Source organism: Mauremys reevesii, linkage group 18 (assembly GCF_016161935.1).
Source record: "Mauremys reevesii isolate NIE-2019 linkage group 18, ASM1616193v1, whole genome shotgun sequence".
In the NCBI taxonomy this organism is placed as follows: Eukaryota; Metazoa; Chordata; order Testudines; family Geoemydidae; genus Mauremys; species Mauremys reevesii.
In genome coordinates, this window is record NC_052640.1 from 17,019,233 (window position 1) to 17,036,766 (window position 17,534).

Below are 17,534 nucleotides of genomic sequence, written 5' to 3' on the forward strand. Positions count from 1 at the left end.
TCCTCGATGGGCGCGAGTCTCAACACGTTGCATTCTGGGAAATGTAGTTTTGTCGGGACAGTGGGCCAAAACCCTCAAACATTTTTCGCTTCTTTGCTAGCGATGAAAGTGCTCGTTGTTGCTGACCGCATTCACCGCTGTGAAAATAGCGCCACGCCTGTAGAAATTAAAAGTCACCCTGAGATAGAGGGGCTGGGCTAAGGGATTTCCCCCTCCCTGCCTACCATTTCCCTCAGCCAGACGATTTCCTGTGGGGGAGGGGAAGCAGCCGCTGTATTGATCGTTCTCCGAGCCGTCTAAAGGGGCTTCTCTGGTGTCCCTTGCTGAGATCTCTGAGAAAGGGGCAGGAGCAACAGCCGCCAGGATGGTAAGTGCCTGACGGGGCCCTCGTGTGGGTGTCTTAGAGCTGGGGGAGAGCCGGGGAAAGCTGCAGAGTCATCCTGGCTGGATTGTTTACACAGGCAGGGAGGCACCAAACACCCCACTGCTCTGCGAGAGGTCGGGGTTTGTCCCCCTGGCTCTAGGGCAATGGGGAGGTCCTTCAGGGTGTCTGTCTGGGACATATGTAACGTCCCTCTCCATCCCCCCCCCCCCCCCAGCCCTTCCTCTCAGAGGGAGCCAGCTGAGAGAGGAGAGATTTTTAAAGCCCTCTCTGGAAACCCCCCCCCCCCAGCAAAATCTTTGCTCCCAAGTAGGGTGACCCGATGTCCCGGTTTTATAGGGACAGTCCCAGTATTTGGGGCTTTTTCTTATATAGGCTTCTATTACCCCCACGCTCTGTCCCGATTTTTCACACTTGCTGCCTGGTCACCCTACTCTCAAAGAGCAGAGACTGGTTTAATAAAGCACCCCCCCTCCAATTTAGTTCCCCACTCACAGATGGTTACAGTGTGGGTATGAGTAGTAATATATGGCATAATCTTAAAGAGTTTACAATCTGAGGCTCCCCCATCCCTTATCCTGTGTGATCCTGGGCATTTCATGGGAGGCGCTGACTCAGCGTTCTCCCCGGCCTTTGGTTTACAAGTGAGGATGCTACCCCATTGGATACCTAGGAATGATTCTCTCTCAGCGATGATGAAGACTTCAGTCTGTGTTTATCCATAGGCTATGTGCACTGTCATCTCTTTAATCATTAAAATAAAAGTGCAAGGTACAAAAATATCCTTCTGCCACCCCTGTGTTGAATATCTCTTGTCCTGTGCTGAAGAGTTAAAGAAATGACAATCACTTGTATTCCTTGTTGAATTTAAATTAATAATCTGTACTGTACACTCGCTGCAGCACTGTGCAAATAAATGTTTTTTAGGATGTGTATGCTTACTTCATATTGAAGTCCATGTCCGTTCTACAGTTTGTAGAATCAGTCAAAGTTGATTGTTGTGGTAAATTACAGATGAATTTTCACTTTCTTATTTTATGTGTTTCATTGATACATATATATCAAACCTAAACCATATTTATATTCGGAAAAATAAGCACACAGCATTGATTACAATGATTGCATTGGAGAACAACCTCCTGAAAATCTTAGTCTGCAAGTGTCTTAGTAAAGTGGATCGATGTTTGCTAACACACTGTCATTTTTCCTCCCCCAGTTTTCTTTTAATATGTTTGATCATCCAATCCCCCGGGTTTTCCAGAACCGCTTCTCAACCCAGTATCGTTGCTTCTCAGTGTCCATGCTTGCAGGACCTAATGACAGGTCAGATGTGGAGAAAGGCGGGAAGAGTATGTGCATGTTTTATTTTGAATAATACACTGTTGAATGCTATATGTGAATGTTCAGTAGTATTGTTTATGGCAGGTGGTTGCAGAAACAGTATAAGGCCACAAACATATTGATGGCTTTGTGACTTGAGTTAAAGGGGCACTCTCAGATTAAATAAATACTCTTCTCACTTTAATATTGTTTAATTGATGTTGGAGTTCCTGATTTATCTACAAGTAAATTAGAAGGCCCATTATTTTTAAAAACAAATGGCTTTACCTGTCACTAATAAAATAAGCCATTTAAGCAAATAAGATTTAAAAATCTGCTGTCCTCCCCATATATGTTTTTTCTTCCTCTTTAGGCTTCACTCAGCTTGAATAAGGAGAATAGATTTGTCCGCTCCACTTTCAGGCTCCCATATGTTAGTCCAATGCTGTGTTTGAGTTGTCAGCACTTTGGCTGTTTAACTATAACCAAATAAAATGACTTTTGGGAAACATTTTTGTTAGGTTGTGTAAAACTTTCTAACTTATCGCATTTGGCCCACTCAGAATCTACATTTTGAATTAAAACTACCAGATATTGTTTGTCTACATTGATTGATTCCAATAGATTTTGTAGCTCACAAAGTCGGAACCAGGGTAAAATGCTGTCTGCCAAGAAGGAATGATAAAACTGTACACTGCATTTGCTTTCCATAGCCATGATGTTCCTAATCTTACTGTAACTTTCTGATTAATTTCTGCAGTAATTATGCCACCATCTGCCTTGGATCAACTCAGTAAGTAATGTTTATTCTACTGTAAGAACACTAGAAATATTGTGCTGTATATATGTGTAGGCAAACATCAAAAAGTGCTTTATGTATCCATTAAGATGTGGTTTAAATCAAGATATACCAGGAAAATCGATATTGAGGGTAAACATTGTATGTTGTTTGTTCTTTTAACATATTTTGTTTGTCAAAGGGTTTAATTTTCCCTTATCTATGCACAGTTCAGGTGCTAGGCTGACAGTCTGAGCTTTCTAGCAGCTACTTGACACTTACATTAATGTAAGTATCAACACTTACATTAATGAAATGATCAGCCTTTATTTTTTTGATGGTTGCAAATAATTTGGTGTGTTTGCCAGGATATTGGCTCAGTTTCCTGCTAATGTTTAGTCTCTGCAACTTTTATAAATGTGCCATGAGTTTTATAACAAATTGTATCTTTTTCCCCTTCTGCCAGGTCGACTTAACATTACGTACCCTATGTTATTTAAGCTGACTAATAAAAATTCAGATCGAATGACGCATTGTGGTGTGCTAGAATTTGTGGCTGATGAAGGCATTTGTTACCTTCCACACTGGGTAAGTGGCCTTACACCAAACTGACAGAATTTAAAGTCTAGGATTAGTGTGGTGTTGGTTAATATTAAAGTAGAATATTTGCTGGAATTGCATTTCAGTTGCACAGTCGGCACTTTTTAGTGTTTCAGTCACAGCTAAAGCTCTCCTCTAAGTTAATCAAAGTAAGTGGCTGCATGTACTATGTTGTTACTGAGACATAATAAAGGACCAAGTTTTTCCTGTAATTATACCCAGTGCAAACCCACAGAATTCAGGACAGAATATGGCCCAATATATTTACATATTCTCAAGGGAAGTTCCATCTAAAAGTTACCTGTTTCTGTTGCATAGATACTGGTATAGTGTTCTGTCTTTGTCACCAATGTTTCTTTACAGATGATGCAGAACTTGCTTCTGGAGGAAGGAGGCCTGGTGCAAGTAGAGAGTGTTAACCTTCAAGTGGCTACTTACTCAAAATTCCAACCACAAAGTCCAGATTTCCTTGACATCACCAATCCCAAAGCTGTGTATCCTTTCACTTCATCCCAGAGGAAGCAACAGAAGGGGCTTTGGCACTAGCTTACCCTAAACAGGGGAGGAAAGGGTGGGGCGGCTTTTCAAGCACTGTTCATATACTTCCAATACCGGCTTATTGTTACAAGTGCCACCTCTGAAAACTAAGAGGTAAGAGAATGGAATCTGGTAGGAGCCAGAGCAAGTGAGGAGAGATGTGAATTCCTTACAGGAAGTGTAGCATTCTTCTAAATAAAGGCCTACTGAAATGAGGCCAAATCCTGTAGTCCTTGCTCAGGCAAATAGTCTTTGCACCAAAGATAAAAGTCTAAAGTAGGGAATAAAGGATTTTTCCTTAAGATGTCTTAATGAGAGCTTCTAGGTACTTGGCACATCTAAAAAATCAGGCCACTGCTTCAGGAGCCTAACTGTAGACTATTTTATTTTATTTTATTTTATTTTATTTTATTTTACTATCTAGAGAACTTTATAAGGGATGTTGAATGCTTAATGCTTGTTAAACTGTCCGTGGTACTTATATTTTAAGTCACATGTAAGATAGACCTGGAACCAGAAAATATGAACTTGTTGATGAATATTACACTGAGAACAACCATACAGTTCTTCTTAACATAATTCAAAGATTAGAAAATGCTTTGAGAAACTTTGCTTGTCTAACCACCGGGGATGTTATTGCCATCAACTACAATGAGAAGGTACGGTATCTAATGTAAATAACACTGTCTAACTAAACCTGTGTGCAATCCCAGGAAACATAAATCCCAACTTTGCATATGTTTCGCACGGAACCCTAAAAAGACATTTATAGAATCACACAATTTACAGATACTCCCATTTGAGTGTCAGTAGTAGCTGAACACGGGACACACCATGTGTTCAGCTTAAACCACCACCCTGGTCCACCCATATTTCTGCACATATGCATAAATGGACATGGTGGGAGCTAAATGTCAGGAGCAAATAGACCCAGACAGGAAAGATGTAAGAGTTCTGAAAACAGCCACAGAGGGACTTCGGCCATCTCAGGGAGGCAGGTTCATAGGTGGGACCTATGGGCCAGGACCCCATGGCAAGTCGGACCCAGATTTTCAGGAGCTACAAATGCAAAATTCTGTAGTAGCTTCACCTACATTTTTTTTTAAGAGGTCTTTAATGAATTCTGAGAATGAATAATGCAATCAGTTCAGTAGCCTTGGTGCTGGTCTTAATATTAAATTCTGAGCTCTGACCCCTTTGATTACTGAACAACTTTGCCCAGAAGCAAAATTTGAAAATGTAAAAGTACTTATTTGCCAGGTTTCAGCTCAGCTTGGATAATTTATGGGTAAATCATAAACCATTTCAGACAAAAGATTATTAGGAGCAAAAGGGATTCTTAGCAACAGTAAAACTATAAAGGACCATTTTATCATAAATTAGTACAAGACCGTACATATATCCTACCTCACCCCAACTTGGAGCTGTTCTTTGGAAACTGGAAGTCAGGAGATTCAGAACCAGATAACTGGGCTCTGACCAAATAAATTCCTCCAGCTCTATTGAGGGGCAATGAAAATCTCTAATGTGGAAGAAGTCTTCCATTTTGAAATATAGTCATGATGGTGGCACCCAGAGGCCCTGATCTGATTGAAGCCTTGTTGTGCTACATGCTGTACAAATCACAGAGGTAGACACAGCCCCTGATCTGAAGAGCTACTGTTAATTGAAACTAATGCTCTCTGGTGGGAGAATTTTGCCCAAGTTTCTTTAATCATTAATTTGCATGCTAAGAGGAACGGCTTTATATTATACATGCTCCTGTTTCAGATCTACGAGCTTCGGGTAATGGAGACCAAGCCTGATAAAGCTGTGTCCATCATCGAGTGTGATATGAATGTAAGTTGAAGTCTTTGTGGCAGGATCTTTATTTTCACTTAAATTATTCTTTTGAGAAGGGGCATCTGACCATGACATTTCTGTAATGCAGCATTATCTATGCTGTGGGAAAGGTGAGCATTCAATAATACAGATCCTGTAACCATAAGTGAGTTGCAAGATGAAGGCCACAGGTCATATACTAGGGTTGCCAACTCTGACTGAAGCTATTCTGGGAGATTTTTTCCCCCCAATGTGAGGTAATGTCATGTTCTTAAAATATCCTATTAAAATCTCCTGGATTGCTTTCAAAAGTTACCAGGAATCTGGTGATTCCAGGCCAGTCCTGGAGGGTTGGCAACCCTATCATATGCCCAGAGGTGTCTGAAGTGCCTAGAATTCCTGTAGATCCTTACTTGCTAATTGTTCTCTTGGGCACTTTGTTTTATGTACTTATGAAAGATGCTGGCCCATTTGACAGCCTGGAGACTGAAAAGTTAGAACAGCTGCAGTGTGATGTTCCATGCTGCCCTGCCAGCATGTTACAACCATGTGCTGGAGAAGCACCCTTCAGAGATGAGTCTCCCACATTCCAATTGTAACATTTTTGCTAACTGAGCTTTTTTTAAAAGATCCGTTCCCCCTAGTTCAAAATAGAATGTTAGAGTTTGTAGAGATTTTAGGGATGGTATATGATGATGATAATTTAAAAAAAAAATGTGGATCTGTTTAAAAAAACAAACAAACAGTTCTTGCTATAAAAACAGGTGGATTTTGATGCACCTTTGGGATACAAAGAACCAGAAAGACACACACAACATGAGGAGAGCACAGTAAGTTAAGTTCCTTCTTCTTCTCTACAGTGTATTCTCTCTAGTTGCCTTCTCGTCTTACTGTGGCTGTTATGGAGCAAAGATCACTAATGGAAGCCTCTTTCTGAAAAGGTCTTGAGATCAGACAGTTCAGCCATAAATTTTATTTCCAAGATGCTCTTGCCTACATTACCCCACCCTATGGAGATTGTTCATGTAGAACAACCTATTTCCAGGACAAAAACTTTGTCAAAAAAATTCATGTTCAGTGAACTTTATAAAATACCTGTAAAAGTTCCATTCTGTAGGAACATCAAAGAGTCCTATGGCACCTTATAGACTAACAGACGTTACATCTGTTAGTCTATAAGGTGCCACATGACTCTTTGCTGCTTTTACAGATCCAGACTAACACGGCTACCCCTCTGATTCTGTAGGAAATCCATGAAACCATTCATGTTAATTTTGCATAACACAGAATGAATGTAATGAAACAGCTTGTTTCTCCTCTGCTTCCTAGGATGTTGAAGCAGACCACAGTGGCTATGTGAGTGACCTAGGATTTCGTGTAAGTATCTTCTTTTGATCTGGTAGTGTTGAACACTCGAAGCTTGTGGGCAAATCTATCAGCTGGGAAGGTGAAAACATATTCCCCACAACTGCACAAACCAGTTCCTTTGCTCAGGGCTTCTCTTTTACTTAGAAACAAAGACCCAGTGTCACCACCTCACAGAGGTTTGTCTTACCCCTCATCTCAGGGCTTCCCAGCCTTTCCCAGATGAGACTTCCCCCAGCCAGCTCCTGCTTGCTGCAGGTGTTTCCTTCTCAGAACTTCCAGGTGTGACAGGCCCCTTTCCTGGGCTTAGGTCCTCCTTTCCTGAAGCTAGGCTGCCTCTATTTGTAGCAGATGCTGCTTACAACATGTAATCACACGACAGCCTGGCCTTGGAACACTGAGATATGCACATGCACCCTAGGACCAACACTAGAGCCCTGAGATTTTCACAAATATGAAATAACACAAAATAAAATGAAAAACATACAAAATGAAAAACTCATCCTGGAGCTGCTGTGCCTGTGGCTCCTATCCCACAGGACAGGGTCCGGCTCCCTGCGCCGGGCATTGCAACCTGGTGCAAGAGGTCACAGCACCATTCAGATTTGGCCCAGCCACCCTTCTATCATGATTTGAGTGAGTGCTGATGTGACCTGGTACATGGGGTTGCAGCACTGCTCACGTTTGGCCCGTTCACTCTTCTGTCATCATGTCGTCCCCAGAGCGGGCAGCTGGGCCCAGCCCTGCGGGACGGGAGCCACTGCTGCAGGGTGAGTGCAGGGTGGGCTCCCTCTGCAACCCCCCCTTCCCACTGTCTGCAACCCCCTGCCCCACCTCAGGACCTCCCAACCCCTCCGGGGGCAAACGTGCAATCTCCCCCTCCAGCGTGAATTAAATGAAATAATACAAAACTATTTAAAAAAAATCTTAAAAAATTATTTAAAAAAATAAATAAATCCACAGGGCATTAATCACATTGTTGCACGTCCCAAACGAAATCTGTAAGATTCTGTGTAATACGTTCTCACTGCAAGGCATTTTCTCAGGAGTTTCTGATGTTAAAAACAGCAGTAACTTGTGTTCTGAATCCATAGTAAATATTACCACTCAAGATTCCAATGGCTTGTGAGTAATGGAAGTAACACTTAAGTATCTAACAGTACCTGAGGGAAGTAAATTGTTTGATGAAATGTTATCGGGAGCACAAACTAGGCGTCCCCTCTGGAGACTTGCTTAGCATTGGCACTACTGTCCAAGAGGCTTGCATGTCAATAACTAAAATTTAAAGTAAAAGTTTCTTCCCTTTTAAATGTCATAAAATGATGGACTGACCTGTGAAACAATCATGCTTTTGTAGTATTCATGTGTTTAGCCGTTCTGAGATTCAGCCACAAACATTTTTAAGCCAGTCTGACATTCCATCCAGTAGTGTGCAGGGATCTGTGCACATTGTAGAACAGACCCCCATATATACTTTTACAGAGGTACTCGTGCAAATTGCATGCGATTAATAATGTGGGCAAATTTCCAGTGTTCTAAGCTAGGGCACAAATCCCAGCCCTATGAAAAATCACTGCCCCTGGCCTTCAGTCTCTGTCCCAGTCCAGTTGTCTAGACTCTGTACTGTAGTCACTGTCCTTTCAGTCAAGGAAGGGCAGTTTAGGTTGGACATTAGGAAAAACTTCCTAACTATCCGGGGTGGTTAAGCACTAGAATAAATTGCCTAGGGAGACTGTGGAACCTCCATCATTGGAGATTTTTAAGAGCAGGTTAGACAAACCCCTGTCGGGAATGGTCTAGATAATACTTAGTCCTGACTTAAGTGCAGGGGATTGAACTAGAAGGTCCCTTCCAGTCCTACGATTCTATAAGCAGTCAATGCTTTTTGATTGGCTGGAGAGGTGATGGTGGGTGCTCTCTACTGTGCCTGAGGAGCCAAGTGATGGGAACTGAAATACCATTCTAATCTCTTGCATGGCAGTGCAGAATACTAACTCTAGTCCACTAGATCAGCACCAATCTTTGATCAGGCCTTTTTAAAAAACAAAAACACATGCTTGCAGTGCTCTTCTTCAACAGTAAGGCAGAACATGTGTAGAAATGACTTTCTGCTTTGTACCTGTAGGCATTCTCTGGCTCCGGGAACAGGCTAGATGGCAAGAAGAAAGGTGTTGACCCTAGTCCCTCGCCAATTAAACCAGGAGACATTCGAAGGTTAGCCCATTTCCTTCAGGATTCTACAGGTGGAAGGTCAATGTTTGAGCAGAATGAATCATTCTTGATGTATTTGTCTGCTTCTATAATATCCGTGAGATCCTGATTTCCCCAAATGTATTTGATTGCCAAATATGTAATATATGTTGCCTTGAGAGTGGTCAGATAAATCACATGGACTCAGATCTGTAAAGGTATTTAGATGTTGCTGCTCTCAGCATTGCAACGAACGCCTAACTGATTAGGAGCCCATATTTCATTTTCAAAAGGCATTTAGGCACTTGAGTATAAATCCCATCAACTATCAGTATAAATACTTTTACAAAACTTGGCCATGGTCTTGTTTCTTTTCCTGACAGGATAACTGCACAAGCGTTTCTAAACAGGGCAGATTGATTTAATTCAAAGCAATGTAAATCACCAATTTTAATCAGGATTTAAATGAGCAAGCAGGAAACCTTGATTTAAATCCTCAGTTTTAATTGTGTTTTGCATCTGTACTTTTAGTTATTTTCCTAAAGAAAAGTTGATTCTCATAGAATGATAACCATTAAAACATGTTGATTTGCAATTATATATAGCCTTTACACTAAATTTGGTTCTTCTTGCTAACCAGGAGGCTATAGCTTAATTTACGTTTATTCACATTCTTCATCTTTACGAGGTTTTTTTTTTTATTTTTTTAGTATTTTAGAAAACTGGGAAAGATGCATTTCTTATTTACTAGATGATTTTTTTTCCCCTTGTGATTTGTATCAAGTTCTAGCTGCATGGAAATTCAAACTCAATTAAAAAAGCACAACAGCAGCATTTTAATTTTTTTTTTGTATTAAAAAACTACCTTAAAAGTGATGGCTATATAAGAAAAAAGTTTATCAAAAGGCTTATCGAAACATATTTTACATTTAAAACTAATATATTTATTAAACAAAGGAAGTATTGTGTGTAGGTAAGGAATTGATGTGATTCTTTCTGGTCATATTTCCTTCAAAATTTTAGAACTAGTAGATCTTACTCTCTCACACCTAGTTTTATTCATAGATTGGAACAGGAAAACAAGTTTTCTTGCTTTTCAACTCCCAATTGGTCTCTCAACTTTGGATGAACTGATGTGATTGAATTAGTTGAATAAACTGAACTTAAGAAAATATTCTCTCTGCAACTGCAGAAGAGGCCACTGCTGTCAAAAGCTGGTTTAGCACTTCAACAAACTCTGGTTCCAGATGCTTAGCCAGTGATTTCCACCAATTCAATCGTTTGATTTTCTTTAAAACTTGGCAACAAACGTGCTACTTAATATTATTTTTTATATTTAATTTAAATTATTTTAGTAGATTATAGTGAATTTAGGCCTTATTCCGTTATCAATTTCAAAAAAATTTTTAAATAGATTTATTTTTAAACCGTATTTATTTTAAATAAAAAATTTCCAATTGAAATTTTAAAAAGTCAATTTTCATCCACCCTGCTTCTGAATTAATACTCACTATAGTAATGGTCCTATGAAGATGTGTGCATCCAGCTTCGACCTTCGTTTTCCACATATGCTTGTACCAGTAAAATCTGATCCCTCTTGGAAAGTGCAGACATGATGCATGCACATGGCTGCAGACAACTTACCTAAAATAAATCGTCACAGATATTTCTTTACAACATTTGCTCAGCTCTAGTAAATAAATCTATGGTCTGAGTCTGATGTGCTAGCAAAATAATCCTAATGACAGCTCTTCAAAAGGAATGGTTAGGGTGAGACTCAAGAAAAACAAAACAAAAAACACCGTAGAGAATAGTCCTTGCTATTGCTTGTCGCATTTATTCCCATGACAAGACTCTAAAGGTTTATTCAGTACCTTAATAGCTCAATCTTCCTTTCCCAGAGGAATACCCAATTATGACTTCAGAATCGGTAGGATCACATTCATCAGAAATTCACGACCACTAGTCAAGAAAGTCGAAGAGGTGAGTAGACCTCTGTACCTAGCCATATTTGTAGAGAACTTAATACAGTGAAAGTAACAGTTGTTGAAGGGGTCTGCATTGCTAGTGGGCCCCAGCTCCAGCAAACCTGCTCGAATACTACGCTTGTTGACTCTGATGCTGCAGACCCATCTTAGGTCAGAACAATTAAGAAAAAATATGCTAATGATAAGTATTATAAATCACTGAAACCTAATTTAAATAATTTTTTAATTACATGAGCAAAGTTCCCTTCATGGAAGGCTTTTTTAGGGAATATTGTGGTCCTTGATATGTGGCTTCCATTTAGCATGTCATCCCTTATCTCATGATAAATCTTCAACAGTGGGGACTATTAACTGCTGGGCCCTTCTCTTCCACCATAGGGTGTGAGTAATTCCTGTTCAAAGCAGTGGGAGTTATTTGGGCCCGTTTGTAGCACAGTAACTATTGTGCAGTCACCCAGGTTTGCCACTCAAAGTCTGTATGGTAGCGTTTTAGTGTGATGGATCTTAATCTCTTTTATCTCTGAAATGGTGAATAACAGTGTGGGGGGGTTTACTGGCAGTAAAAATTAAGAGCTTCTTGCTGAGCGTGATCAGATCCATTGTTTAGGCTCCCTGGCTTTGCCAATTCACAGCCTGTGATTGTTCATGGAGAACTTACATTTTAAAACCACTCCATGATATTGAATATTATCTACAGGACAGAAAGCTCTGATGTTCTTATTAGCTGACATAAAAAGGTGTGTCTTGTATAAGCCTGAAGGAGGAAAATGTAAAATGGAAGTGACGCAAAGGGATTTTGAACTAAATCTACGAAAGGTCACTGAAACACTAGCAACTTTTGGGGAAGGAAACTGTTTTCTGTGTAAACTATGGATGTGAAATGTCAATAGCCAGTGCAGTAGTGCTTTTATGATGGAATGTTGTCTGAAGCAGGTCTTCTCTTTGTTCAGTAATAACAAAAGCTGAACCTAAACAAATGTCTCTTCTCCCTTCTACATTCAGGATGACTCTGGCAGCCGGTTCATTGCATTTTCAGGAGAAGGCCAGTCCTTGCGCAAGAAGGGAAGAAAACCATAAGTTATGGAACCTTTGGCCAATTGGGGAGAATAAAAGAACATTGTAGTACATTGGACTTTAGTTATTGGGTTTGAGAGGAGGGAGGCTATTGGTCATATGTAACACAGGGACACTTTGGCTTTGATTTTACTTTAAAGTCAAGTTAGCAATTTAGGAATTCTTACTTTTCAATTGAAAACTAAGCTCCAGGAGCTTGTAGTGGTTATTTTGTATTCTGGAAAGAGGGGAATTTGTTAGAGAAACCTAAGACACAAAACCAGCAAACTGTCAGTGTGTTTCTGCTGGCTCAATTCTGAAGACTACATATGACTTTCATTGATATCCCCTATGAGGATGGTATCATGTTGCTCTGAGCTTGTTAATTTTCCTTGTACATTTGTTTACCACACTTTCAAACAACTTTTCCAATGCCATGTTCTCCACAAACCAAGGCACATGTTTAGGTGGCATAAGACCTCCCTGGGAGGACTTTGATCTGATCTTGTTTTCTTAGATGTTAAGTAAGAAACAAACCTAAAGAAGTCCCACGCTCTGACAGAGAACCAAATACTTGCCTTGTCAGTTGTAATTAAATATATGGCTTCATACCTTTCTAATAGTTAAGACCCAGCAATTACAAGTGAATCAGCAGCCTGGGTATGGACGGTAAGGACATGGCTTCTTGTGAGTTGTGCTGGATAACGGAGTACAAATATCCAGCTCCCTCTTCTTTTAGAACAGGGGTGTGTTTCCCACATCCGACACACAGGGTCTTTAATCTTCTTTTCCTTTTCCTTTATACTGACATGATCTAGTGTGTTCAGCCTCCTAAAAATGGTGAAACTCTTCTTTACTCAGCTATGCCTCTTCCTCGAGCCTACCTTAAGGTAAGGCCCAGGGGCTGTCCACGTTTGATTACTCTCAAATAAAGCAACTGACATTTAAAAAAATGCTATATCAGAAAAATCCACCGCATCCTGCCCTTCTCTAAAGCCAAAACACTATTCCCCTACAATGTGACCTACACCACGAGCAGGTTGATAGAAAAACATGCATTTTGAAGGAAACTGTTTTTAGATAAAAACCATTCCACATCTGCTGGCCTGTGGGAGTTAGGCTACTACCTTTATCACTCCAGAAGTGAATCATAACAAGAATGGTGCGATCATCTGCCAGAACTGGCAACCTAGAAATATATAATAGACAACAGTGACTGATCATTCATAGCTGCCTACAACAACCTCCTTAATCACATATTAGAAATGAGATATATCTATTATGTCAAAAGCAAAACAACATTTATCTCCTCACAGTGACTCTCATTTGATGAGTAAGAGTATTGGTACCAATAGCAATGGATCTGATTTACACAGTTCAGGTCTGAAGTACCCTGCAGTGCAGCGATAGCTGGAGTTGGGGAGTTTGCTTTGGGCTCATCTCTGTTAGCCATGCCTGTTGCATTTATAAGACTTCTCAAATCTCCTTAGTAAGGCAGTTTTACCCTTATCAAAGGAGACCACACAATCAAAGGTTTGCAACTTGTGTGCGGTACATGAAAAACTTCATTTTAATTATAGGTTTTGCTAACAATTTATAATTAAGCATATATAATAAACATTATAACAAGTTATTTTGTTTGAGCTATAATTGCTTTGTAGTAAGTCTTTCCTTGTGGGGTGAATGTAACATCCCCTAGCGTGGATGCTGAATGTGTGCACTGTGGGGAAAACAGGTGTCAGGGGTGAGGGGAGAAGGCAGCAGGGCCCTTTCCCACTATATCAAATTTGAAGTACTTTGTTGAACAGAGCAATAGTGCAAAGTGCTTTATAACATTTGTTTAATCTTCCCTGGTGTGAACAGAGCTCCCCTTTGGGCTATGCAGTCATGTGGCTCCTCTCAGCTCTAAGGCTATTGCCCCTCATGGATCTTCTGGCCAAAGCATTAGCCCCTATTTCTTAGTCTGTAGTCCTGTCGGCGATGACATCTCCTAACTGCTCTTCCTGTCTTTCGGTTTGGCAATCCTGTTTCCCAAGCTATGGAGATGGGTCACTGGTGGTGATATGGCTATGCAGCAAATGGGAAGGATAAATACCTTCTCAGAGCTGCAGAGGGAGTTAGATGACTCCTTGCATGTGTTACTTTGGAGAAGTAATTAATAAATGATCTGGAAACGGGAGTGAACAGTGAAGAGGAAAAGTTTGCAGATAATACAAAATTATTTAAGACAGTACCGTCCAACATTGATTGCAAAGCATTGCAGGGGATGTCACAAACTGGATGATGAAATTCAGTGTTGAGAAATGCAAAGTGATGCACATTGGAAAAAAATAATCCTAACTGCACATATGAAATTATGTGTTGTAAATTAGCTGTTAACCACTTAAGAAAGAGATCTTGGAGTCACCATGGATTGGATAATTCTCTGAAAACTTCAGCTCAATGCATAGCAGCAGTCAAAGAGGCTAACAGAATATTAGTAACTATCAGGAAAGGGATAGAAAAATAAGAGAAAATATCATAATGCCACTTTATAATCCTTGGTGCACCCACACCTTGAATACTGAGTCCAGTTCTGGTGGCCCCATCTGAAAAAGGGTATAATGGAACTGGAAAACATTCAGAGCAGGGGAACCATGATGATGAAAAGTATCAGAGGAGTAGCTGTGTTAGTCTGGCTCTGTAAAAGCCGCAGAGTCCTGTGGCAATTTAAAGACTAACAGATGTATTGGAGCACAGGACTCTGCGGCTTTTACATGATGATGAAGAGCATGGAAATAGCTTCCATATGAGGAGAGACTAAAAACATTAGTGCTGTTCAGTTTAGAGAAGAGGCAACTAAAGAGAGATCTGATAGAAGTCTATAACATGCTGAAAGGTGTAGAAAAAGTGAATAGAGAAGTATTATTTACCTTTTCCCATAATACAAAGAAACAAAACGGAGAGGGGCCCTCACCTGATTAAACTGACCCGTGGAACTCATTGCCATGGTTTGTTCTGATGGCCAAAAGTATAACTGGGTTCAGATAAGAACTAGATACGGCAGGGTGGGCCACCCAGCAGGCTATCAATTGCCGGCAGTTCAGCTATCCCACCCCCCACTGCCATGTGCTGCTCCTGCCCTCTGCCTTGGAGCTGCTCCTGGGAGTCTCCTGCTTGCTGTGCAGAGGCAGGAAGAGGGGGGCTAATGTCAGGGTGTCCCTCTTCCCCCTGATCCTGCACCCAGCTTACCCCATCTCCATAGAGCAGGGGGGAATACGACAGGGCTCAGGACGGAGGGAGCTTGCTGGCAGCAGCTGCTGTCTCAACTTGCTGATCTACTTAAAAAGGCAACGTACTTAGAGTGGGGTCAGCGTCCGTAAAGGAACAATGTGCATCCCTCTCTCACACTGGGTGTATTTCTCTGTCCCTGTCTGTCATGCTGTCTCCCCTCTCTCCTTTTGTGCTGTCTTGTAGAGTGTGAGGCTACATTAACAACGGGTTAACCCTTGAGGGCTCAGCAGAGTGCTAGTTCATCATTTAGCAGCAAGGTATTGCCAGGGAAATATCCCTCCCCCCCTCCCTCTGACTTCACCACCTCAACCAAGCTTCAAAAGAATCATCACTGTGTAGTCTTAAATTGTTTGTTTAAAAGATAGATAGAGAGAGAGAGACTTTTGTCTGGTGAAAACAATTTCTCTGGAACCTAACCTTTCCCATTCACATTAATTCTTATGGGAAAATAGGATTCACTTACCATCATTTCCCTTAAAGTCCCATTTGAGCAAGAAATTACTGTACTAAGCAAATATGTTCAACCTAATATTAACAGGAATCACAAAATACTCCCAGCTTAGAACCTCATCAATATTTTAACTCCAAACATACTTTACAAGTATAACCTATCACAGAAAACAAATCACATTTTCCTTTTAAAGAACCTCCACAACAAACGGTCAAAATAATCTTACAAAAATAAAGACTCTTTAAACATACAAAGCAAACGCTTTTTTTTTCTATTTTTCAACAACATTGGGTAGCTTCACCGAAGTGAAGCCTCAAAAAATTAGGTAGAAACTCATAAATGTTCCTCTCCACGGAAATCTTTAGTAAAAGGCGAAAGATTTATACGATCTGAAGAGAAACCAGAGTATACCCCACACTCCGCACAAGCGCTGCCGGGGCAAGAGCAACACTTCACTATCTCACGGTGACTGCACTTACCGGGGCCTGAACCCCGCGTGTTTACAGCCCCGCGCACCGGCCCGATCACCCCGCGCGTTCGCTCCTCGGAACCGGGCTCTCCGGGAGCAAACCCAGCCCGTGGCCACGGGAGGCGGCTGCGGGTGCGCAATGCATTCTGGGGATGGAAATTAGCATGGCCGGGGCGGTCGGAGAGCGCGGGAGGAGCCCGGCCTCTGAGCTGCGGCTGCAGCCCCTGGGACGCGGCTCCGGGCGGGGCGGCGGCTCCTGGGATCCCAGCAGCTGCCCCGGGCGCAGCCCCGCGCACTGGTTACCCGGGGCCGCGCGGGAGACGCCTCCGGCCGGGAGCCTGCGGGTGCCGGGCTCTGCGCCTCGGGCGGTGCAGTCGGGCTCGGGCGCTGGTCGCTCCCGTTTGCCCGCGGGAAAGGGCCGGTGCGAGGGCCACTGAGCCGGCGGGGCCGGACCGGCCATTGCCCGGAGCCTGCAGGGGATCCCGCCCCCTGCGGTCAGTGCAGCCCGGCCGGCTTGTGCACAGCAACGTGCTCTGAGACTCCGGGAATTGGTCTCTTGGGGCTGATTCTGCAACAGTTACTCGGGTTATTGAGCACTCACATTCCTGACTAGGGCTCCTCACGTAAGTGCTCGCCCAGGTAATGGTTGCCCAGTCTAGCCCCAGGGTTCTCAGACTAAGAACTGCAGTTCTTGGGGCAGCAAATTATTAATGACTATTATTTTTTAATATGGCTGCACCGAGAAGCTCCGATCAGGATTAGGGCCCCACTGCTCTGGGGCTCGACAAAGACGTAGAAAAGTTCCCTGCTGTGAACCACTTACAGTGAAAGAAGACAAGTGTTATACAAAGTGTGGGGAAAAGGGATACGAAAATCTCTTAAAGATCCCCATTCTCTCCTCCTCTCAAGACGCCTAAAACCTGAGCATGAGGTCGATTGATCTCCAGCTAATTGAGGTACTAGTACAGCTTTGAGATTTTAAGTTTAAAATTTTTATTAAAATGATGTTTAAAAAAAGTGAACAGTACAGATTGGGGGTAAAAGGTTGATGGGTCTTAGTACAGACATTGAGATATGAGGGTATGTTGTTCATATAATGGCTGTGTTCGGGTGTGGAGTATAATGAGTGGATATGATTATGAGGATGGATTGACCCTCATTTGGTGACATTTAATGTTCAGGGAGTTTATGGTTCCAGTTCATGTGATCCAACAGACAAAGCCTCTTGGTCCCTTTCTCATAGTCAAAGAACGATGTGGCTCTGGCTCACACCTCCTGGTACTGTCGGTGGCCGGTGATGTGTCCGA

General features: G+C 41.8%; 1 protein-coding gene and 1 non-coding gene across 3 annotated transcripts; one reads left to right on the forward strand and one right to left on the reverse strand.

The window, feature by feature from the left end:
• Positions 1-35: 35 nt before the first annotated feature.
• On the forward strand, positions 36-12,108 carry UFD1 (ubiquitin recognition factor in ER associated degradation 1). Of its 2 annotated transcripts, none has more exons than XM_039504922.1 (12): positions 36-367; positions 1,599-1,705; positions 2,463-2,495; positions 2,947-3,068; positions 3,444-3,574; positions 4,204-4,276; positions 5,388-5,456; positions 6,203-6,268; positions 6,768-6,815; positions 8,929-9,017; positions 10,895-10,976; positions 11,984-12,108. In XM_039504922.1, exons 2-12 carry the CDS (start codon positions 1,699-1,701, stop codon positions 12,056-12,058), a joined length of 795 nt encoding a protein of 264 aa, XP_039360856.1. In that variant the 5' UTR covers positions 36-367; positions 1,599-1,698; the 3' UTR covers positions 12,059-12,108. The 2 variants fall into 2 exon arrangements, with proteins under 2 accessions (XP_039360856.1, XP_039360855.1); XM_039504921.1 differs by having other exon boundaries at positions 39-367; positions 1,599-1,731.
• A 3,943-nt stretch (positions 12,109-16,051) lies between these two features.
• Positions 16,052-16,167, reverse strand: LOC120386528. The gene has a single exon (XR_005589764.1). It is a non-coding gene; the product is annotated as a U5 spliceosomal RNA (small nuclear RNA).
• Between the last annotated feature and the right edge of the window lie 1,367 nt (positions 16,168-17,534).

Coding starts and splice junctions, on each gene's coding strand:
- UFD1 (XM_039504921.1), top strand. Junction 1,732..2,462: donor TGTGGAGAAAGGCGGGAAGA/GTATGTGCATGT, acceptor TAATTTCTGCAG/TAATTATGCCACCATCTGCC. Junction 6,816..8,928: donor TGAGTGACCTAGGATTTCGT/GTAAGTATCTTC, acceptor TTGTACCTGTAG/GCATTCTCTGGCTCCGGGAA.